At 36.9% G+C, this 25,587-nt stretch overlaps 2 protein-coding genes across 11 annotated transcripts; one reads left to right on the plus strand and one right to left on the minus strand.

Annotated features, from left to right (window-relative positions):
• Positions 1-45: 45 nt before the first annotated feature.
• Positions 46-18,390, plus strand: LOC110841496 (organic cation transporter protein). 7 transcript variants are annotated; one of them, XM_087346052.1, is made up of 11 exons: positions 46-2,598; positions 3,477-3,735; positions 4,044-4,150; positions 5,014-5,168; positions 5,459-5,627; positions 6,463-6,616; positions 6,957-7,057; positions 7,496-7,710; positions 8,308-8,489; positions 8,960-9,166; positions 10,910-18,390. In XM_087346052.1, exons 1-10 carry the CDS (start codon positions 2,456-2,458, stop codon positions 9,116-9,118), a joined length of 1,644 nt encoding a protein of 547 aa, XP_087202178.1. In that variant the 5' UTR covers positions 46-2,455; the 3' UTR covers positions 9,119-9,166; positions 10,910-18,390. The 7 variants fall into 7 exon arrangements, 6 of the variants coding, with proteins under 6 accessions (XP_087202178.1, XP_087202176.1, XP_087202177.1 ...); XM_087346050.1 differs by having other exon boundaries at positions 46-2,176; positions 2,450-2,598; positions 8,960-18,390; XM_087346051.1 differs by having other exon boundaries at positions 46-2,061; positions 2,450-2,598; positions 8,960-18,390.
• LOC110841492 (uncharacterized) lies at positions 10,547-24,102 on the minus strand. 4 transcript variants are annotated; one of them, XM_022087102.2, is made up of 10 exons: positions 23,607-24,102; positions 21,734-21,841; positions 21,198-21,306; positions 19,908-20,020; positions 19,098-19,166; positions 17,609-17,698; positions 17,392-17,522; positions 16,998-17,108; positions 13,223-15,316; positions 10,547-11,697 (listed from the first exon to the last, which is right to left on the minus strand). In XM_022087102.2, the coding sequence occupies exons 2-10, from the start codon at positions 21,820-21,822 to the stop codon at positions 11,453-11,455; spliced, it is 3,051 nt and encodes a 1,016-aa protein (XP_021942794.1). In that variant the 5' UTR covers positions 21,823-21,841; positions 23,607-24,102; the 3' UTR covers positions 10,547-11,452. The 4 variants fall into 4 exon arrangements, with proteins under 4 accessions (XP_021942794.1, XP_021942795.1, XP_021942792.1 ...); XM_022087103.2 differs by having other exon boundaries at positions 23,495-23,612; XM_022087100.2 differs by lacking the exon at positions 23,607-24,102 and adding an exon at positions 22,879-23,465.
• Between the last annotated feature and the right edge of the window lie 1,485 nt (positions 24,103-25,587).

The following is a 25,587-nucleotide window of genomic DNA, read 5'->3' on the forward strand; positions in this document are numbered from 1 at the left end:
TAGTAAAAAATAAATATAAAATTATGTAAATGTTTCCAAATATAAGTTAATTTTTTATTACACCGATTTAAACGAGGATGACATAGGCAGGACGAGTAGCACACATGATAATGAAATAGAATGCTAGAAAACCTCAAGGGAAGAGACCCTTGGAAGACGAGGCATAGACTGGAACGTAATATTAATATGGGTCGTAGAAACCTAATATGTGAGGTGCGGCTCAGGATGTGGTCCATGGGCAGCTGCCTGTGAATACGGTGATGTAATTTCGAGTCGCGTAATAGATGATAAACTCTTGAACAACTAAGCAGCTGTTAACTTCTCAGGGATCCTGCTTTGTGCACATCTTACCCCATATTTCTTATTAAGATGTTCACACCTAATTAAAAGGTTCTATATTGAAGACCTCAGATATGTCACGAAACCTCTTTATAGGTCACTAAATAAGTAAACAGTTTTGATTTGTATATAATTAAAATTTTGCAACATAAAACTAGCCAGTGCCACCGGTTATTGGAAGTAATGCAGCATTCAATCATAAAGTAAAGCTGTCCCACTACATGCCAGGCGCTTGGGGGGAGAGATGGTATAGCTCCTACTCTTTCTTGACCTCGGCACTAGATGGGGTGAGTGGTCAGCATCACGCCCCGGCCGTGCTTTTACCCCGGGAAAGTACCCCGGTACCCATTGGATAGGAGGCTAGAGGAAAAATCCTCTGCCCCCGTCGGGGATCGAACCCCGGTCGCATAGTCCGTAGCCAGTCACTATACTGACTGAGCTACGCCGGCTCATGCAGCATGCAATCATGTGAGTATAAATATTCTGATCTGTACACAACCTGTTTATAGTGTTTCTACTGATATACTCAGTTTGCACCACTTTTATAAATAATTGTATTTAAATTCATTAACTGAAGCAATTTGAAGACTGTCCCAAACAGAAATCACTTGTGTGTCTGTTCTGTGTGAACTGACGATGACAATCCTAATAAAATGTAAATGTTATAATAAAGTTTGATTTCACGGCAATTAGTCTGAAGATGGCTGTCTTCTGGGTTGTTAGTAAACTTCTACCAGACTACACGGCACAACAGCCCAGAAGACTAGCCATCTTTTGATATTATAAACATAAAATTCCAGTTGACTATATTGGAAATGAACCTGCAAGCCTTAATGTAATAAATGTTATAGAAGAAAGCAGACAGAGTTTAATTTAACCGCTAGTATTCTTCACTCTGAGAAAACATTACTATACTGTAATTATTTGAAAGGCTGATATATATGAGAGTTTTTAGCAGCGATATTTAGATTTGAGGGTAATTCATGGTTTGCTGGCTCTATGTGAGTAAATCTCATGAAAACTCACGAAAAACAAAGACAAGCGGAGGTTTCCATACACCTTCCATCGGTGCTTAGTACCAAGTTCCCACTTTCCGGCATTACTGTCAAAGGAGGTAAACCCAGAGGAACGCCGTATGAACACGTTATCCCGAACGTGACATGTAATAAGCGATTAAGGCAAGATCGCAAGAAAATCTTCGAGACTCGCGAGTTCACCAACGAATCACATACGACGTGGCCGAAGCCAACCAATAACTTAAAAATGCCAGAAACGCTGCCTCTAGTGGCACTCCCAGTGTTCGAGCTGTCCAGAAATCGTTCACATCCTACGAATGCTTGATCTTTGTGAACTGCTGATTACATCCTTGAACTTTGTGTTATGTCTAGCTGAAAAGCAGCTGAGATTTCTCCGACTGAAACCGTGGGTCATTGTCGATAATTAAACATCACAATGTGTTCCCCATTTAGGTGGGATATAGTCTACTTATACTTGGCTTAAACGATAAGAGAAGTCAGAACGTTAAGAACTTATTTGTAGATGATGGAGTATCCAGGATTCAGATCAATCCGCACAAGTCTCGGCGATATCTGATATGTGACGTCAAATATTGTTATCTAAGAACATGACAACAGATCCAGTTTGTAATTAATCAATAATTCGAACGGACGTAAAGGAATTTAGATCTCGACATTAAATAAAGAAAAAAAGCAAGACTTCAGTGTAAGTTCTAGCGTGAAGTGTGTGGATGTGAAGTGAAGAACAATTATTATCTAAAAATCGCGACTTCAGCCTGGTGTAACCACAAGATTGGTGATGGGAATGTCTGCTAAAAGAAGTACACTTATTCTACAAATACATTGCCTGTGATTTTGCATACCTTAGTGTCTATGTTGTTCATTTACTGCAAATGTAAATCTACATGAATAGATAAAAAATGAAGCTGTGTGACATCACACTTTGTTACAGATATAACGCCACGTGTTTTGTAAATACCAAATAGATAGGGGATAGAAAAATATACCGAGATGAATCCTAGCCTTCATACACAAATGACTGATGTCAACGAAATTAAAATGCATTTTCTTTCATTTGCTTGTCTGTACTCCAGAAAAACATGGACTTGGACGAAATTCTGGATGAAGTTGGGCATTTTGGAAAATTTCAAGCCGTCAACTACGCGCTTGTAGGATTTCCAATCTTGCTATCTGCTGCGTTTGCACTCAGTTACGTGTTTACGGCCGGAGATCTGGAATACAGGTACCTCCACAGCATGCTAGTTGGTGCCGGACATACTAGAATCTGTAACCTATCGCAATTTTTCATACAAAGTCCAATTCTGGGTTTAAAATAGGAATTTTTATTAACTCGTAAGTGCACGTGTATAATTGATTTCAAGAGTACGACCAAAGATACTACAGCATTTTGCAAGTTGAGGGTTTTGGTTCCCCAGGACGAAGATTGGGCGCATTAGACGTGACTCCTAGAGCTTAGGCCCATTACACGATGTTGACGAAGCACCCCTCTATGGCATTGCAACCCTAATTGAGTTTTAAATAACCAATAAAGGATATCACAATTACTAAAAGCTGAAGTTCGAAAAATATCTGCTCAGAAACTTTGTTCCTTTGTCTTAACATTAAATATATGTTAAGAAAAGCCTTTGATATACTGATCCTTTTGACATCCCTGCTTTGTATTCAGGTGATCATGGACTCTAACCTCGGCCCGGACACCAGTTAGTTTAACGGAGGTGTTGAGTGATTTTATTTAGTCCGTCCAGACGAATTCCGTATAGGCAACGACCGCTACAGAAAACTTCGAATAAACTATAAACAAAAATTTGAGGTTAAAATTGCTTCCATATAGCTTGTACGTTTTCGTATTGCACGGCATTTTTAAGAACCGCGTCGTAATTCTGAATATTCCTGTCAAGTAAGATTTTGTCTTCTAAACACATCTATAAAAAACAATTAAAATATTTCAGATTTTTTTTACGAAATTATCATAAATAGTTGTAGCAACTTCATAAGTCACCCAAGAAAAAAACTGTTTCGACTCATGCAGCAACGCTACATTGCCATAAAACTAGCTGACGGACGTCAGGTGTAGGGACAGACGTGCTAAAGCCGTCAAAGAATGTCTCTGCCCTGCAGGTGCCGAATTCCTGAGTGCGACGGTGAAGAAGATTCCTTCTGCCCAAACTGGCTTCAGGATGCGGTTCCTTTTGAGGGCCCTGACTCCCAGTCGCGTCCCGTTCGCTGTCTCCGGTACACACCCAGGAACATATCTACTCCCTTTGATGAAGAATGCTCGTCGGATATGTTCGACCGTAACAACAACGTTCGGTGTCAGGAATGGGTGTACAACGGAGAGGAAACTACAATTGTTAACGAGGTACTGCATGATTTCTCACCAAACGTGATCGCGCGATTCGCATTTGCGGTAGGTTTGCTACTTTGTTTCAATCTTTTCCCAGAAATCAAGTAACTCGACTGAGTTCGTGGTTATGTTTTCAATTAGCACAACAAAAAAGTTTATTTTATTTACGCGTTTTCGCGTCACGCGGGCTTTAAAGTAAAACGTAAACAGCGCTAAATATGGCTAAAACTGAGTGTACCGTACCTTGAAATAACTATACGTGTGAAACAGAGTGACTCTCTCACGTCTTATTAACTCTAATGCATGTTATTGCTTCCTTTCAGTGGAATATAACGTGTGAAGAGAATGAGTGGAAACTGACGTTAGTGGGAACTGTTAACAACGTCGGCCAGTTCATAGGCTTCCCCCTCGCTGGATTCTTCTCCGACAGGTGACTTAATAGAATCAAGATTAAATAATATTTAGAATGTCTGAAAAGCTTATTATCGACGTATAAGAAATTAAAACGTAACTCCAAAATAATGTCACTTCCTGCCTGACACTATCCGTTTAAATACTGCCTTGTATGTACGGTCTAACCGTTCAAGTAGACCCTTGTAGTCATGCTCTCCACCCACTTAACTAAGTGTCTAGTAATGGAATACAAAGGTCCAACACATTTAACACCAAAGCCTTCAAAAATCAGGATTCACACACGAATGGCCACGCAGAGAACCCTCAACTCAAGTGCTCATTAAGTTATGAGATTCGAGGCCATTGTTACTCAACAATGTGTTCAAAAATTATCTATCGCCCCACTGCTGCGTAACAATTGCTGTTCAAGTTGCCTACCTCCTTAGGAAAAACGCGATAGGCAGACATGGACGAACTTATATGGTGTTTCTTCTTAATTCACGCTAGAGAAATACAGGACAAACAATTTCTTGACAGTCTATACCAGAACTTCGAATAAATGCCACAGAATGCCCAAAAATATGTGCGAAACATTTCTTCTAATCAGTATGACAGAGATAAAAGAAGAAACATGACCCGTAAGAAAAAAACTAAAACGTCATAAAACACCAAAATACTTTTAAAACTGTCAAAAGAGATAAAAAAATGACAGCACCAAATAAGCTGAAAACATCAATTTTTATATAAATAAAACTCCTAAAAATTCTAAGACAGAAATAGTCTAAACGTTGCAGAAAGATATAAAATTAAGGCGTCAAATAAGCACAAGAAATTAGCGTGGAAATGGTTAAAGAATGCGCCTTGGTTTGTCTGAGATCCACTCACCATCTTTTCGTACAGAGTAGGAAGAAGGACAACTTTGGTGACTGCTACTGTTGGTGCAGGTGTGATGGGGCTCGTCCGTTCCATGGCTTGGAGCTACGAAGCGTTCGTCGTCATCGAATTTCTTGACCCAGTATTTGCTTCTGGAATATACACAACAGGGTTTGTTTTAGGTATGACTCCATAATTTCTGAAATGGCATTAATTGTTTGTACACAAATGACCCAAAACCCATAACATATCAAGCTACTACTACTACTAATACTGCAGCACTAAATGTCTGTAACATTCCACCACGGGGAAATAAAAGACATGTTCAAAGCTGAATTGAAATGTCGTCCAAAACAAAACAAAAAATCTCGATTTTAACGTGGAACTGGTCTGGACATATCGATCTTCTATTTGTCCCCCCCCCCCCCCCCCTGGAGGTTATTTACTTATTTATATATCTGTTTACTTTCAGGTATGGAGTTAGTGGGGTCACGGGCTAGGGTGCTGGGTGGTACTCTAATATCTGTCTTCTATGCTCTCGGCGAGGCAATTCTTGGAGGTATAGCCTTATGGCTACAGAACTGGAGGAACCTTCTTCGAGTCTTCTACGCGCCAGCCTTGCTTTGTGTCACATACCACTGGTAGCCTATACAATATGTTGTCTGCAACGGGAATAATTAATTTCCCTTTTTCATTTCCTTGTTTTCATGCATTATTTGTACTCGGTGTATGAGGTACAGGCTTCATAGAAAAATCATGTTGTCATATTTCATGCATTGTCTTTTAATGGTTTCCAATTTAATTTGGGACTGAACATAAAACATTTTCACAAAGATATATATTTTCAGCGGTATTCACGTGACCGGCAGCTGAAAGCAAAAATTAGTCGTCTTGTCGCGATGAAAACGTCGTTGTTGGTACAGCCTGATTACGTAATAATGATCTCATGTCGTACTAATGCATAGGTATGGTGACTGTGCATTTCAGTCTATTTATGTTGCTACTAAATTGTATAACTAATTATATTTTGGCCCGTATCGTGTACTATAAGGCCAGTGATCTCGTATAGACGGTATTGGCCCTGATTTCCATTTGTCTCAGAAATCTCTGACTTCCAGCGCTTCTTAATGTATGCATTACAAAGCAAACAGCTCTGAAACGCTGGAGAAATTCAGAAACTTTTTAGAAGAGACAGAGAATGTCCCACCTTACAAGTGTTACTACCAGTAGACAGCTTTCAGAAGAACTTCTAAAGGAGATAAATGTACGAAATTGATAAAACAAAGGAAGAAAGGGGTAAGTGATGAAGACACGAAATAAATAATTTCCCTCTGAATAGCAACAGGCTTTTCTACTGGTATGAAATATACCTCAAATAATAGGCAATATGCAATATAATGGATCAATCATTGCAACAGGAGTTTAGAGAATAATTGTACCGCAAATCATTTTATTTTTACATTTACGTTTTGACAGGTTGCTTCCTGAATCAGTGAGATGGCTTCTGGCCATGGGGAAGATTAAAGAAGCAAGAAACGTTATTATGAAAGCTGCAAAACGGAACGGAGTCGTCCTATCAAGCGGTGCGCTCAACAAGTTCGAGATGACGTCCCTGTCAGAAGGAAAATCTGTAAGATGTTTGCTGTGTGTTTGTTTCTGATATTTTCTTTGCTTTACAAGAGAGATCTGATCACAGAGAACGTTACAGGTGATGGCCCAGCACTGTTTCTGATAAACCACCAAGCTGTCTGGTACATTCACAGCTATCCTCTTACATCTGGAGGTCTCCCTCATCCGAGTCCCATGTTCGAGCGACCCTAAAACCCTACGGTTGTTAGAATGGGCTGTCACTGTGCTCGTTGTTTAAACATTAGAAACTGGAATCTCATTGTGCCATTGTATCTTTTTTTATATTTAACTTTCCATTGTGGTACTCTACTGACTGGATTCACTGTTGACACCCCTATTAGGAGAGTCCTGAAGCTGAGATAAAATCTGCAAAAGAAGTCCTTAAGCAAGTTCTCCACTCCAAGATACTGCTGCTGAGAGTAGTCAATTGTTCCTTTTGTTGGTATGTACAGAATTATAACTCGCTTGATTAAGGCCAAATCAGGGCATCATTGTATCATAGGCTGAGAGTGAAGTGGCTGAAGCGAAATTCAGATTATTTACCTCCATCAAATATCCTTGGCTAGAATATGCCCAAATTTGACATTGGTGCATTGGATTCATTTGGTTCAGGATAGGGAATGTTGACAGGACCTTGTGAACACGGTAATGAGCCATCCAACACAATGTAACCGATGTGGTAATTTACTGAGCTGAACACCTCGTTGGCTGTCTTCACTTTTGGGATTACTAACATTAATGTAGATAGTTTTCCATAATTATATTTTCCGGCGTGCTGTCTGAAATATATGATTCCCTCTTACTGTTCTTCTTCTTGCCAACTCTAACACTATAAGCCCATTACTTTGTTTCTCATTCCGTCCTTCCGTTTGACACACAGGGTTGCCATCACATTCGTATTCTTCGGGCTGTCTCTCACATCGGTGTCTGTCGGTGGCAACAAGTTCACCAACTTCATACTGGTGGCGATAATTGAACTCCCAGCTTACATTGTGTTCTACTTCACTATGGACAGGTTCGGTAGGAAATCTACGATGAGCGTGTCTCTCATACTATCCGGCATCAGCTGCATCACCTTCGCCTTTGTTCCCACAGGTAAGGGCAGTCCTTGTTTCATATTATCACTACCATGTTTGTTCAAATAACAGCCTCCCCTTGCAGACATCAAATTGTACTTTTCAAGGCCAGGAAAGCCTTCATCCCACCCTTACCACACAGCTTTACGTCAACAGCTGCTAAGCTGCGAATTGCGAGCTGTCTTTGCTGGTACAGCTACTACAGTATGCTCCAGAGAGTCGTCAACAGTTTCAATTGTTCTGTAATATTGTGATCATACTGTGTTACTAGAGAATGTCTGATGCTGGTTTTGCAAATCGAACCTTGAAGTAAGTACTCAAAAGCAAAGCAATTAAAAATACATTCCGCGAGAGACATATAAATCGGGATAAGAGCAAAATTGATTAAGCTATGGGTATTTCGAGAGATTCATATTGTAATGAAGGGATAAAGTGCACATGAAGACCAAGACGAAGTTTATTTCTTCAATGCACATCTACCGTCTTATTTTGACATAAAATTTAAAGAGGTCCATTTCATAACGTCGTTTCATATTGACTATGCCATATAATCAGCAGCCAAACAATCAAGAAGTTAAGAAACACTGTATAGTGGAAGTCTGTCTATCTGGGGCAGATCTGGAATGGGTACGGATGCTTCTCTTCCTGATGGGAAAATTCTCTATTACTATATCCTTCACCGTGGTGTACGTGTATACCACCGAAATGTTCCCCACGGAGCTTCGGAACTCGCTGCTTGGCGTGTGCGCGATGGTCGGAAGGATCGGTTCCATGATTGCACCACAGACACCGCTACTGGTGAGTAATGGACACTTGCACTATTGACTGGAATAGTTTGTTTAAAAGCCTGAGTTCGAGAGCGGTAAATGTGTCATTTCTGCCCAGATCGGCCAACCAGACTCCCATCCAATGAACACCGGAGGTTCTTTCCTTGGGCCGGAACCAGAAGCTGACCACTTCTATTTGATTTCCTCTTACTCTTTGCTGTATAGGTCCACAATTCCATAAGTTTCTTACGAATGTCAACACACGTCCATCTAGTGTAGAGGGGTTGTATAGATTATGGTAGATACAAAACTGATGGACATGTGAAATGCGAGAGACCAGATAAAATGTGTCCCAGGCAATTTTGAAGGCTTCAAGTGATGGCCCCATCACACTACGCTGAGAACGTTTCATTACCTCCAAGGTTGAAAATGTAAGCTGAAAACACAAATCACCAGATTGTGTCTTCGGCAAATGTATATATTTTGTGTGTCTGTTTTCAGGAGCGGTACCTGCAGTCTCTCCCTCTACTTCTGTTCGGCGGTATGTCAATCCTGTCTGGGCTCTTCTCTCTCAGTTTTCCCGAAACGCTTAATTCGAAACTTCCCGACACTGTCAAAGACGCAGAAAACATAGGTAACAAGGCTAGACGGACGAGGTAACACAAATTCCCTGGCAGACAACAGCTTAATATCAACATCTTCACTGATGTGAGAACCTCAATTCTCATTAAACTTGATATTTGTTAGGACTAATTTTCTTCACCACTTTAATAATTTCTGAGCTCAAGGAATTCATTACTTCTCACGGCTAAATAAATAACTCGTAGTCCTTGAAAGTTTAGATTACGGGTGCCCACGAACCTGAACACACAACACTGCGTTTGCAAAAACCTGCCATTTGTTTCACTTAAACCCATTCATTTCTCATAAGGTCGAATAACTTTGTCAGCAATTTGCTCTTAATTACCTTCAATTTGTATGATGTCACTTATCTTCTTTTCGAAACACTGTTACTTAACTTGCCTACAACTGAGAATATACTGTATAGTCACATTATGCCACATAACCTCTTGTTGCCTACTCACCTGACGCAAACCAACCACTTAATAGTTTCTATTCCCTATTAGTGAACTCGCCATTTTGACACATAATAACAATGGTTGACCATATTAAATAATACTGTTAAGACAAACACTAAAAATATGAGGGCGTGTAAATTACACATACCTTTTGAAATTTCAAATTCCTGCAAAAATGCCGTAATACTTCTATTGGCCATTCGAAACTTCTCAAAATCGAAGTCGTAATGCTTACGATCTAATCAAAACTGCTTTCCTTTCACACGCGAAGTACTGGAGGTGATTGGAATCGTTACTTACTGTGTATTGTATAATGAAGTACCGAAGTATTATTCTACAAGCAGTGAGGCAGCTTCTACTCGATCTGTCAGAATCTGATCTTGCTGAGGCTGGTTTACTACCATATATAATTCATACAGATATTTAGAGGTAACTGTAGAATGCAAAATATTTAATTATGAACACAGCTATTTCCATTTAAAACGTTTAACTTCTATGAAACAGCCTGGAAACTCCTGTACATTATGTATGAAAGACCTGGTAATAAGAGGTTAAAATGACATTCGGGTTAATGCCACCAAATATGCTTGTTAGCTCTTCCACAAAAAGTGAAAAATTGCAGTTGAAACCAATAGAAATATATAACACACACTGCATATAATTTTGTGTGTGCATGTGCTGATATGTCGTATTTTATATTGAAATGGAAACAAACAGTACAAATGTATACATTAGGGAATTGTATTTTTTTAAGCACAACAGGCAGTGATGAAATGATAACATATGAATAAAATAAAAATATAGGAACAAAATTCATGTAGTAGCTGTTAACCGTGCCAGAGGCACAGGTACATATCCAATATTCTCAGTGTACTAAATATAGTCTACATGTCTCATCAAAAATACGAATGTGTGCACTTGCTAACAGGATGCATCTTATCAATTACAACCAACTCTACATGCATATAAAACATGATAATATATTTTGATGGTAATAAAACAAATAAAGTATTTTACCAAAATTCATAATTTCTTCTTTAGATTTACATTCAATGAGAATTCATTGTAACCCTGATGAGATTTCACTTAATCACTAAATAGATGAAAACGTCAATGTTTACATTTTACATTCAGGCTCTGTATCTTGACAAAATCTTTCATCCTGTCATCTCCATCAGTAGATTACTGTGATAAGTTTCCCTTTATTGTTATGTCTAAAAGATTTATTGCTTTTGATAATCAACATATTTCACAAATCTCTGAGTACAATCAGATCACCGCATTACTTATAGTCTACAAGTTACGATTTTATTTGGACAGTTCCACTGGGAATATTGCTTTATGCGTTTTATTCATGTGCCACTTTTATCAGGGCAATCATCATCGTGATGACAGAGGCAGTATGACTTCTGAAACGTTGGTAAACATCGACCATACTACATGGCACAACCACCCAGAAGACAGTAATCTTCAACCTACACAATTCTTAAATCTGCATTTTTTTAAGAAACTCTCTGCATTTATATATGGATACCACTTCATTTATGACGCAATAAGTTGGCTATTTTTATCCCATATAAAATAATGGAAAGATAATAACAGCAAAAAATATAAAACAATTAAAATAAAAATTAACTCTTGTGGTTCACAAACAATAACCTTAAATATATATTCAATTTTTTCAACATAAAAGTTTACCTTGAAATTGTATTTTTATAATCAATTTAATTATATAATGTAAATAAATTAACATTACTGAGGTTGCACTATATTTCATTGTTATTATCTGCAACAATACAACTGAAAAATTATGTTAGCCAACACTTCTGCCAGCATTCCTTCATCTCTCTCTTCACTGGTGAATATACTACAATACTGAACTTCATGACAGCGTTACAGTTACTTTGCCATGGCATTATGCATCTTCCATACAAGGTTCCATGGTCTCACATCTGTCACAAATAGAACAGTCTTTACTTTTCCACCACTGGTTCTTCTTCAGACTCTTACAAGCAGCAGAATAAGCAGAGCTGTTGCAAGAGGACTCACACACATCGCATCCTGACCAGCGAGCTGATGAATTGGAATTTTCTGTGCTGGATTTAAACCAGCAAGCCAAGCTCCCTTTCTCTGACCGTTCTAAAAGTCTCCCAGTCAAACCTGTGATAAACAGATGCACTGAGAACCAAAATGGATTCTTTCAATTTCTCCCTTTCAAAAAGAGATCCCATTATATACTGATTTGGATTATATGTAATTTTCAAATGGCTGTTTCTTATTTAATAGTAGTCAATTAGGAGCAGCAGGGATGCAATTTTCTAAGATGTAAAGAACACTTTAAGACGAATTAACAACAGAATAAGATTATAAAATCAAATGAAAAACATATCAAAAATAAAGAAAGTTATTTAATAACATAAATTTTGTAAATGAAAGTTTATTTATTCAAGAAAGTAGTAATGGGTATTTGCTTGTAAGCTTCTTTCCATTTCTTTGTGGCAAGGGCATGCCAGTACCAGAAAAGTAGTACATCTCTAGCAACAGATGTGGAAGGTGCATGTTAGGGGGAGGGTGATTAATTCCACTACATGCAGAGTTGACTGATGATAAAATGGAGCGCATCGACACAGCACGTCAGACAAAACAGAATGCTGGATAACCAGATGTCAGATAATTAAGGACTGTACTGTAAGAGTACACACCGATGATTCCAACTCGTCGATTTTAATGCCTTACACAGTAAACATAAAAGTTCTGACTTTCATACACATATGTCCAGTAACTGTAGAAAAATTATACTGCTATTAAATTTAAAAATGAAAAGAAGTTTGTACAACCCCAAGTGCAAGGTTTTATAACAGAACCACAAGACTAGATTAACATGTGCATGTATATATGAAACAAAGTTCCTTACATTTCTGTTTAACACAAAATGATGAATTGGGAAGGATCTAAAAGGAAGCAGTTACGGACTATTCCGAGACAAAATGCCAGCATTTGCCTGAAAAGATTGAAAAACCATAAAAGCTTTAGTCTCTGGGCTGTAATTTTAAACTGGGACTCCAAAATTTGAAGTAGGATGCAAACAACTACACAAATACCAGTAACTTTCTTCAGTAAGGTAGCTAAAATAATGAGGCTTTCGACAAAAATCTGACACTCAGCAGTTATACAGAAAGATAAATTATTCCTTGTATATGAGCTTACACAATTATGTATGTTATAACAATGTTTTCCCCATTTAATGGTACCTGCACCTTGTCATGGTCGTATGGCTTGAGTACCTCAGTGACCCCAAGAGCTACTGGTAGGGCCTCCCTAGCCAGATTGGTCGAGGGGGAGAGGTCAGACTAAGAGGTACTGTGGTCCTCCAGGTTGGGGGTTGGTCGCAAGGCTAACAACCTTGCACCGTATAAAGGAAGATGTTTCGAAACCTCAATCAAAGCCTCGGACAGACAGACCTAACAGAGGACCGAATGGAAGAGGAGAATTGAGGAGGCCATGGACCGAATACGGACCAGAGAGCCATAGAAGAAGAAGAGAATAACAATGTTTTCATAATTTATCCATCTTCATGTTTAAGACTCTTAACTAGAATAAACATAATACTAACTAAATACTTCGAGCATACATGAGAAATAAAACACATGGACTTAATCAATACTTAAAGAAAAGAAAATATTACCATTGTTTTTGTTGTGGGTTGAGTCCTCTGATGATGGTGCTGATAAAGATGGCACAGATTCCTGGCTTGGACAAGAGAAAGAGGATTGTTCTTCAGAATGTTGACCTACATCTGCTATAATATTCTCAGGTGTTAGTTCACAAGAACTTTCCACACATGAAGACAAGGGTAAGGAATGTGTAGTTTCAGAGACTTCATGTGTTTGCTCTTTGTCTGCAAATTCTGTATGTCCATTCAGAGTGGTTGAAGGAATTAACTTTTCTACTGGAAGACCCAAAACTCTAGAGTTATCTTCCAGTAAGTGTACACAATCATTCATTATTTCTCTCATGGAATTTGAACTTTTCCCATCTACTGTGCACGCATTTAACATTGGAATATCATTTCCGCCTTCACTGTTGCTATCGATATTCACTTTACCACTGATATTTTCAAACACCCACAGTCCACCATGATCATTCTTTTCTGTACATGGTTGTATATGAATTATGCTTGTACTCATATTATTCTCTGTAAATCCTTCATCAATTTCATCTGTTCCATTATCAGCCTTCTCGAATGACTTTCCATTATCATGTCGATTATCAGCAAAGTGTTTTTGTTTCAAAATATTATGACTGTTTCCTCCAGACAGAACATCTTCATCATTAAATGAAACACGACTGCAAGAATAAGTTTCGGGTGTCTTAGAATAACTACTCTGGGAAAGAGATCTTATATTAGTGAATGTATCATCAGACTGCGTTTTGGGGGAAATTACTATTTTATGAGTAAAACAATAATCTTTCAATGATGATTCATTATCAGACAAATCCTCTAGATTCAGTTCATTTAAAAACTTCTCTGGTATTCCATCAGATCTTTCTCTTATATGCTCGTTGGCAGATAGCTTTTGAGCACTGGCTTCTGGAAATGGCATAATTTCTTCTATGAATATTTCCTTACCATATTTCTTGATCGCCAACACACAATTTCCACTCTTTTTATGTGGCATTACTTCATTCAAACATTTTTTATTCATTAATTTTTTTGTATTATGATGCCTCTGTACTGACTTGTCATGATTTATATTAGCTGCTTCTTCATTTAAAAAGCATTTAATGGAAAATCCGGCGGCATTTCCTACATCACAAACATTCTTCAATCTTGCAACATGCTTTTCTTTATTTGCCTCAACTACTAAATCCTTATCACCTGTTACTCCTTCGTGTTCATTGACAGACACTGTCACATTTTGAAGTTGCACATCAGTATTCTGCTGTGTGGCTACATACTCACTCTCACATCTTTCACAGTTTGACGTAAAATATACTTCTTGTACCTCATCTTGGGGCTTGCCACATGACGGTTCTTCCAATACACTACAATCGTTTAAAATTTTTCTGTTTGACTTCCTCTGCACCTCATTCCTTTTATTTGACATATTCTCTTGAATACCATCATCTAACACCTGCCCCTTGTTCCCTCCTGCAATGGACGTAACTTTTAATACTTCACTTTCTTTACAGAACACAGTCTCTTCTTCAGGTGTGTTTTCAATATGACTTCTTTCAGCTAATTCTTTGGGAACTTCATCATCACCTATCATTTCTTGTGGTAAATATGATTTTATTGTATCATAAGCAGGAATATCTTTACTTTGTTGTGACTTTTTAAGTGTGCATGCAACTTTGACAACTGTCACACCACTCTTTTGGCCTCTATCATCACTTCTACTATTGAGCTCCTTATGGTGAAATTGCTGTCTTGGCATATGCAGATATCTTGAAGACTGTATTCTTTTTTCATCTTCAAGTACTGGTGAGAACTCCATTAGAGATTCCCTCTGTGAGAATAGCTTACGTTTTGAAATGTGATTTTGTGGATATTCCCTCTTATTTGGTTCAATTGAAGGCAAAAATACAGTACTGTCTATGCTGCCTACACTTGCATCTGTACTGCTGTCAAAACAACATGTGCATCCCAATGCTGGATGATCAGGATGAGCATTGCTTCTTATATTTGTTTCAGGTTCTGACTTTTGTGTGCTACCAACTTCAGGATTTTGTGTCAAATGTATGCCATTTGCAGATGACGTTTTCTTCTTCTTAGCCCCTTGAAAGAAACGTGGAAATGGAGGAATTTTAAGATTTTGATATATTACACTAACTTAGAAACTAAATAAATTAATATACAGATATGGAATGTCACTCTCAGCAACTAAATGGATGGCATTCAGAAGATATGATCCTATTAAAAGAAAAATGGTTATAAACACCAAACTAATAGAAAACAATTAATTATCTTGGTGTTCAACATAAGCTGTACTACATAAAACAGTTTCACACCTTCTTCCACTATTATTTAAATGGGTACAGATATTGTATATGAGCCGGGATAGCTCAGTCAGTATAGTGACTAGCTACGGGCTGGACGGCCGGGGTTCGATCCCCGACGGGGGCAGAGGATTTTTCCTCTAGCCTCTGCGTCCAGACCGGCTCTGGGGCCCACCCAGCCTCCTCTACAATGGGTACCGGGGTTCTTTCCCGGGGGTAAAGCCGGCCGGGGCGTGATGCTGACCACTCACCCCTATCTAGTGCCGAGGTCAAGGAAGGGAGGAGCTATACCTCCTCTCACCCCAAACGCCTACATGGCGTATAGTGGGACAAACTTTACTTTTAACTTTACAGATATTGTATGAAATGTTAAAAAATGTAACATGTAGCATGGCTTATGTTATCACTCTGTAATAGCATGGTTTTGAAAGGTGTGAAAAGGATAGAGAAAAAGAAGAAACAGGGAGAGGAAATGATAATAGAATGGACAAATGAAAGGAAAATAGGAGAAATGAGAAAAGGTATATAAGTAATAAACAAAAGGAACAAAGAGGACAAGAGATGAAGATATGACACAAATCATACCCTGATGAATTTCAATCAACATTTTATTCTAGTATGAAAATACTAAGCATAATAAGAAGCCTTCAACCACAGCTGCAGAGCCTGTCACAGCTGAAAAAAGCTCCTGTGGGATCACCTCTACCCTTGTCTGAGTCGTATAACACTGATGACCCATTTCGTGTTTTACACATTTTCGACATATGTGGCGATTCACAGGAATGCAATCCCCGTGTATAATCAGTCACCTGTCTACACAAAATTATAATTTTATCTGTTGTTCTGTATGGGTCTCTCAGAGAGGGAACAATATGAACTGAGGATGTTTGAAAACAGGGGGCTTCAGAAAGTACTTGGACCTAAGTGACAAAAAGGTGGAGAAAAACTGTGAATTTTGCTCCATGGTGCTGGTTGGTTTCCTGCCACTTCTAACAAATGAAAGTTGAAAGGCCATCTCCTCTGCAGAAATTAATAATTTACAACACCAAATAATTAATATAGCCTGAATTATTTAACATACGGGATTCCTTCTTTTCAACAAAACTATTACAACATAACCAACAAATTCAGTGGAGTTTGAAGTGATTTAAAAACTTTCCTGAATATGATATCTTATTAACTGTATCATTGCTTCTGACAGATGTCAGCAAACTGCTGGAACACTTCACTTTTAAATACATGATATATAATACAGGCACTTACCCAGTGCATTTATGGATGTGCATAGCACGAAGATGACCACATCTAAGTATAGGCTTGCTCTTAAATATACATAAGGGGGAAAAAAAGAAAGCCAACTTGATTTATAATGGCAGCTCAATATTCACTTTAATATTTGGCAGTGAGTTTAAAAATCAGTTATCATTACATAATATAATTTAGATATTAGTTAAGCTTACTTTTTACTTCAGCTTTCATTATTTTTGTCACCACATCACTGGGCAAATAATTGTTCAGTTTCTTCATAAGAGTTTTACGATACCTCTCCTTCATGGACTGCCAAGAACGACCTGTAAAACAAAAACCAATGAGGCGCAATATTAGACAGCCCGATTGTCTCCCAAAGACAATCCCAGTGTACAGAAAGTCATAACCATTCTGAAGTGTTTTAAATTTATGAAGAAAAAAAAGATGTGTTCAAGTATGGACATTTACTCTCATTTAATGCTGGTGATATAAAAAGAAACTAACCATGAACCAGATGAGAAAGACACACAGTATTAAGTCTTCACTGTATAAACATTACTTTTATTAACCTATGCTGGCTTCTGCCTCTACTGGTTACTCCCTTACCAGGAACAACCTGCTTTTGTTCCATGAACATCCACAGATGTACTCCTCCAGCTCGATCATATCTTTTCTTCTGAACAATAAAATTAAGCAGAGCTTTATCTTCATCTTCTCTGTAAAAATTTGAACTTCTACTGAAAAAAAAAGTGTGTATGTTTACAATCAATACATTCCTTTCCATACAAACACTAAGACTTCTAAAACACTTCAAAAACTATACCTGAAAAAATTCTGTTTATTTTGATCGCCACAATGTTCAACACTTGAGTTACTTTGATTACCATTATTTTCACTGGAACTCCCACATCTCCTAGAAGATTAAACACAACTTGTTACGGTACAGATGATAATGAATTTTATTACAACTGCAACTGTTAACTACAACTAGTAGAAGTTTATTGATGTTTCAGAGGAGTTTGTTACCTACATCATTGCCTTGATAAACAAGGCAGCAAGCATCTCTGAAATGTTGATAAACTTCTACCAGACTACATAGTGTAACCCACAACACAGCCACAACAAAACACTAGACAGTAGGAATAATATAGATTCATAAGATTTTCACAACTAACAAGATAAATAGTCTCACTACATACAGGAAATCATGTGGCAGCTAAATAAAAAAGTCCAACAACTGAAACAAAATAAATAAATAAATACTGCTTCTGGAGTTATACTACATGTACCTCAAAGAAGGTCCCCTGTTTAATTCAAAACCAACATATAAAATGTCGCAGTGTTAAGAGTCTTGATTATTTCGAAAGTCAAAGAAAAAAATGTTACATGTTAAAATAACAGGGCCTCACAGGATGAATGTGTGTTTTGACACAATTTCATACACAATATGAAACATTAGAAACAAGCAACAGGAATGTTTATTATAAGGATCATGAAAATAATAATAAGAACACAAGAATGTAAAGATGCTCAATGGCATAATCCTGAAATAAAATATTATTGTATGTCATACATCTATGTAAGAATAAAGTCACTCACACAGAAGTGCTTGTTACCTTACTGTTAAACACCCTCATATCAAGATTAGAGCAGCATTATGATTATCAAAGTGTATATAACTAACCCATACAGCAGAACCCTTCTTTGGAATCTCGTAACTGCTGAGTTAGACACACAGAAAATCAAGGATGGGAATGAAGATGAACAAAATACCAATTATTATAAGACAAGCATAAAGTGGCATAGTGGCATTAATGATGACATGAAGAAAGGATGGAAACTGAAGGCAGTAATGGGTGACAACGGAAAAATAAAGATAAGTTCAAGATGATTTTAAAAGCAGTCAACAGCGATGGAACGGAAAATAACAATTATTTTGTTCTTAGTAGTACACAGACTCAACTCGTTGTGTTTAAATCTGGATTAATATTAAAGGTCTGTCTGCACTAGTTACACATAATAATATACAACAAAGGTTTGTCATTGAACGAATCAATTATTATCTTTAACTGAACCAACAGTTTTCGCAATGGATGCATTAAAGGCTGGATGTCTCCTTAAAATGTCATGTACAAACTGCTGAAAAACATCTGCTACCATTTTTATAATACTTCAGAATAAGTGACAGGTATCTGCACAAATGTCACTTTAAAAACTGACAATGTCAATTGGTATATACAGATGTTTCGCAAAAACCTGTTGTGGAAACTTCAAGCTTTGGTCCCAACACAACACAAAGCAAGATGACTAACCTGTTAAGCTGAGAAGTAGATTCTTGTAATAAATTTTCTCTCTGCCTTTGTTTCCTTGTGATATCCCTTCTGAAAAATATAGACATAATCTCTCATATGTAATATTACAGATAAAATAATGGTAACTTTTGCTTTGTTTACAAAGTTGCAAACATATCTGGCACAACAATCCTGCTTCATATTTGGAAGATCCTGGGTTCAAATCTCAGCCTAGAGACTGGCTATCCTGATTGAGGTTTGTAGTGATTTTTCTCAGTTTCTCCATGCAAATGTCAGGATAGTACTTTGAATTAAGCCATGATTGCTTCCTTCCACATCCTTTCCAATTCATTATTCACCGTCATCCACTCATCCAGTACTATATAGTCCAAGCTACTACAAGAGTTGTTAAATAAACTATAAAAATAAATATCTGGTATCAAAAAATGTTACTTGGTTTTGTGGTTTTGCTGTTGTACATTAGTTTGTGCTTCTGTGCAACTGATTACTTCCATCAGATTTTCTAAAAATAGTTGAAATACCAGAAACTCAGTCAAACTCTATTGGTCCTATGTCAAATTACAAGCTAATTTTATGAACCTAATGGAAGTAATTCTGTCATCAGCAACCACATGAATATAAAATATTACAAAATAGTTATAATGACTTGCCAAAATCTTGCACAATAAAGACATGAGTACAAAAATAAATTTATGTTCTGAGCATTAAGGACAATAAACTACTACAAACACAGTTATTAAAACTGAATCATGCATTGACAAACAAGAACTTACAAATCAATACACAATAACTAAACATGGCAATACTTACATATTGTTAAACAAGGCGATCTGAGATTCTGAAAGGTTGAATGATTTAATGTTTGGTAAGATCTTCTTGAGGAACCGTTCCTTCATAGATTGCCATGTCCTTTTCTTGCACACCTGAAAATTTGGTGTATGTTTTGCAAAAAAATCAAAGCTTTGTATGACAAACAGTTTAAACCACTTATTTAATCTCCAGCAAATCAATACAATAAAGCTAATTATTACAACTCAAATTTACATTTAAGATCTTATCTTGCAAGTTCTTTGGAATGGTTAGAAATCTAGGATAGGTATGTCTTCTGGAGAAGGGAGTGTAACTGATCACATGCACATGCTTACAAATACATCAAAGTACTGAACACCACACTTCATAACGTCGATTAAATACAGCAAATGATATTGGTTCCACACATACCCAGGAATCCTCAACCCTACGGTTCATGCCTGCAGAAAATTGAGTACTAACCTAATTCACAAAAAACACAATATTATTTTAAGTGTTCCAAATAGTGTCCATACCTTAATTTAAAGGCAAAATCTGAGATAAAAATGTGAGTAAATTAGCTGAGGCTTACAGTAATGTTTTTACTAAAATGACAGTGATATAAAAAAATGGCTAAACAAGTATTATCAAAAAACAATGTGTAAAACATCTCTACAACAGAGACCTACAATTAAGAAAGGAAATCTGTGGTCTTATTATAATAAACTATAGAGAATTTACATTGTTTGTTACTTACCTGACTTTAAGATAAGTCACAAATAAAGAAACATGCATAAAAATAAATGCAATTCAACCATTTCTAGGAAAATAAGATACCTGACACCTGAAACATTACCTTGAAACATGAATTTCACACTGAGATAAAAATATTTAAAATCTGCTATTTAGTCCTGTTTCTGTACAGCAGTGGCTCTGGACTTTTTTTAATTGAGAGATCTTTTCTACAAGCCTGCAATCAGCAAGTGTATATACGTATGTGATACCATGTAAGGAAATGTTTAAAAGTTAAGAGAATGTACATGTGTACCCAGCTTAAAGTGTTAAATTATAATTTAACAAATCATGTTACATGATCATGGCAGATCACATAGACGCAAAGGACCTTTGGTGCAATGATTCTTTCATTCTCATGAACAGCATATGATGCTAATTCTAAATTAAATGGTTGTTATATATACTGAAGAACTGTTGTGGAAACATCTTAGGAGGAAGCAGAGGAAGAATGAGAAAAAGTGTGAGAATGGATTTGTACACATCTTAATGTTCAATATTTATTATACTTTTCTTTACCATATTTTCTTCCATCAACTTCCATAAAGCAGTGCCCTTTACCAGACCATATGCATTATGTCTCACCACATAATTCACTATTTCTTCTTCCTCTGCCTGCAAGTAATTCCTGAAGCAAAGAGCAACATTAAACTATTGATTAACTTCATATGCAATTATTAGCACAATACATTTAAAAATTCACTCTCTCCTTCACACCCACTAACCCTGTGTTTACTAAACTTCTCCAATTGAGAAACCATTGCACATTAAAGAACACTAACACTCTCTTCCCCCACAAACAAATAACTGGACAGTTTTGCAAGGCACACAAAGAGAAAAAACAACCAATCTATGGTGCACAGTCAGCTTTGATAAGCCACCAACTTCACACAGAATGAGATTAGCCCCTTCCAATGGACCCAACTAATTCAGTTGTTCACCTGACGGCAGAAGCAAAGCCAGCTTCTGAACTTTGTGTTTTTCTAAACATAAAGGGATTAAAATGTCAAAAAATAGTAAACCAGTTTAACTTATAATTTAGTTTACTATATCACCTTTGCCTCCACAAGTGCAAACTTAATTCCATATGGGCTTCATCTTCACCACCACTACTGCTACCATCAGCCAAAAATGAGGACTGCATTGTAAAAAATGACCCACTTCTGAAATTATAAAATAGCTATTAATTGAGGGTATTTGAGAACATATGAAATTCCAATAATGTCATATTGTACAAAAATGTTTGATGTGGAGGAAGATGGTTGCCTTCTGGGTTGTTGTGCTGATATTCTATAGAAGTTTACCAATGTTTCAGAGGTCCTTGCTGACTCCATCACCCTGATGATGGAGGCAGCAAGGACCTCTGAAATGATGTTAAACTTCTACCAGACTACACAGCACAACAACCCAGAAAACAATCATCTTTGGACTCACTACCATGAAAACCTCAAATCCTACACGTTTGATGTAGAATACGTCACAGTTTGACAGGAAGACACAAAAGAGATTCATGCTTGATGCAGTCCCAAATCACTGTAGTCTAAAAGAAGGGGATTCTTTGTTATGTCACTTTTTAATTTTGCTATGGAATACAACATTAGTGGGAGGGTTTGAAAATGAAAGTAACTTGGGTGTGCTCACTTACAAAAGAAAAAAGAATGACTCATGATCAAATTCAGATCATATTGAATCCTCTAAAAATGCAGCAAAGTTCAAGTATGTGTTATGAGCAATAACAAAAATTATATCTTTGATTAAATGCAGGGTAGAATAAACAGGATATTTTTCCATAATTCATAGATAAATGGACTGAAAGGTCACTGTGTCATTCTTTTTTTCAGTCTCAACTGGATATATTTTCATGTTAAATAAAGTACTGATATGTAAGGGGTCTACAGTGGCCACGTGGTCTGAGGCGTGGGCCTTGTGCCGCTTGGTCGCTGGTACCGTGGGTTTGAATCCCACTCAAGCTATGGATGTTTGTCCGCGTTTTTCTGTTTTGTGCCTACCAAATGACTATATATCGAGCCAACGAAAAGTTGGGACCCGTAATGCTCAGGCACTTGAAGAATGGGCCGTTCCCAGTATTTATATGTAACACAGAACTTTTTATCTAGTGGATGTAATTGAAGGTGTTCAAACTTGGTCTCAGGCTGAAAGGTATAGTAAAGCTGTCTTGTGATATGAAAACAGTACTTACCTTTTCAAACCCATCTGTATTTATATGACACTTGTAGGTGCCTAAAATGGTTTGCATTGAATATTGGATATATCAATTTAAAATTATTTTTTCAATCACATCATATATGGAGTAATATAAAGAAAAGTGCATCATACTTTAATAATATGATCCTCTTTGATATCCATTCCACAATTCACCGAAACATAAATGTTACTGCCGGTTTCATTTACACACATTTTAACGAATCCATCTAATTTTGAGGTTATTCCATGACAGAATGTTGACATGCTGTACTGCTCTCCTAAATGCATTAAAGGCTCAAGCTAATATACACTATCATTGCAATGAAATTTTTATTTCATAATTTGCTGAATACAGAAGATTTTATTGGAAAACAATTTATTATATTACATTCAAAACTGGTGATCACACAAGCCATTGCTATTGCCATCCTTATTCCACTTACCCATATGGGGGAAGGGCAGATGGACATACCTATTTTAGCTTTCTATACTAATATTGGTTTAGGTTTTTAGGTAGTGTATAATCATAAAATGAAGTACATATTATTCATTCTTAACTTCATATTTAAATCCATACCAGCATTTATGGCAAAAAGTTACAAAGTACATACGCATATCAATTCCTGGCAAGGCATTGAGATTTTTTCTTCATATACGCGGCCAAACGTCCACACAAATTTGTAAATTTAATTACAATTTAAAAATAACCAGTAACACGCTTACCTCAGGAATACAATTATCCTGAACCGACCCTGACTTCCACTTATTCATGTACATTAAGCCTAGCTTTAGTAATATTGAACATATTCACGGTGCTCAAAGAGAGCACGAAATGCAAAGAAAAGCGTCATGGTGTTCGTACGCATACAAAACTTCTGTTACGAAAAATGTTCATAATGGAGGACAAAACTGCATTGCTATTTCGAAGTAGAACGTCCTTCCTCATGCAAACAGAGCAAGTGTCTGTAATGCACTAATTATTAACGTTAGTTTACACTTTACGATTCCATAATGTCCTGATACGGCAACATTCACGTGGTCGTCGCATTATATTTTAATCTACGGCGATAGTTTGACCGTTCGGAAAACGTAAGAAATTGATGGAGATTGCGATAAATACAACAGTTCTCTGACCACCACTTGTCTGACGGATACCTGTCCATCAACCATCTGGCAGGCGTTTAATTTACGAGCTCTGAGATTAGGAGCCTATCTCATTGCAGGAGGTAGCCAAACCGACAATTTTTCCCCGGCGCAACCCGCCACACATATATCACAGTTCATTCACTGCTGATAATTGGCAGTATACGCAGGACTATAGGCAATGTAAATATGTCGCAATAAATTATCAGCTTTTAAGGGTATTTTTAAACAATAGTTTTTGTTTTCGAACATACATTTAAAAATAAACAGCTACTATTTTACGTTACTTTTGTAAGAAAACATAATGACATTAAAGAAAATGTGTTTATGGGTTGGTTACCCTGCACTACTGCCTTTATCCTGAACAGATTTGTTCCCAGCATTTTCTCCAATGAAAACAATTTGGGTATAATGACGGCATACAGTTTTATATCTATTTAAAACGTCACCATTGTTGGTAGCTACAAAGAGAATGGAAAAGCTTCCGAAGAACTAGCTGCAGCATTAACTCTTTAAGACATGTTTACTTCGATAACGAGTTCTCAACATTTTCATACTTAGTGTGGCCCTACCATTTCTTATTCACTCGTGAGAGCAATTTAATGAAACATGGTATTTTATTAATCTATCAGTGAAGCGCGAGATCTTAGATCTTAATTTGGTGTTCATTAAGTTTAGCTGTAATTACTGCCAGAGTGACAATATTAAGTGTTTTGCAGATTATCATGCAGGTGGCTTGATATTAATAAATATGTGGGTCACACAAAATACTGAAGGACTGCATGCAGTCTGCAGGTTGAGAACCTCTGCCTTATTGTATTACATACCTGATTTTTAAACATTTGTTTTTGTGAAATTTATGCCCAACAAAATATCAAGCATGTTTCTGGAGAAATTAATGCACAAGCATTTTCTTGAAGTTAATGGTGGGTTTGCACTTGTAACAATGATCAATGTGATTAAGAACCATAAATGATAAATAAATTGATCAAAACTAGTTTTTATTTAAATGCAATATTTTTAGGGTTTCACTGAGAATTATTTTTTCAGGGCACACAAACCACAGACTACAGAATACAATAAGACTATCCTGCACTCAGGCAATATCATGTACAAGTACTATCATTTTGTGACTTAATGCATTACAATAATTTGACACTCTGCAACTGACAGTGGACTAATTTCTAAAGTATCCTGTTTTTGACTGTATAAATTTCTGTATATAGTATGATACTGATGACTATTTAAAAGTGATCAATTGTAATTAAAACTTTTTTGCAAAAGATAATAATCACCTAAATATACATGTGATTTCCCAACAATGTCATCACCAACTACTACAAGGATTGGACCTATTGTCAATTCTGGGACAGTTGCTCAAGGTAACTTGTCCTTAGTCATGTAGGGTGCATTTGAGTAGTGAGTGACAAACCCACTGCCTCTGCACAATTTCTACTCAATCCTGATTTGTTTTACTAGACCTCTAGTACAGAATCAAGTATAGCAACAAAATGGAAATAAGGTTGTAAAGGATGGTAAGTTCAATCAGAAAAGTGAGGGC

Source organism: Zootermopsis nevadensis, unplaced genomic scaffold (assembly GCF_977971745.1).
Source record: "Zootermopsis nevadensis isolate Lab colony 2312 unplaced genomic scaffold, Znev_1.0 Znev_ptg000010l, whole genome shotgun sequence".
Lineage (NCBI taxonomy): Eukaryota > Metazoa > Arthropoda > Insecta > Blattodea > Termopsidae > Zootermopsis > Zootermopsis nevadensis.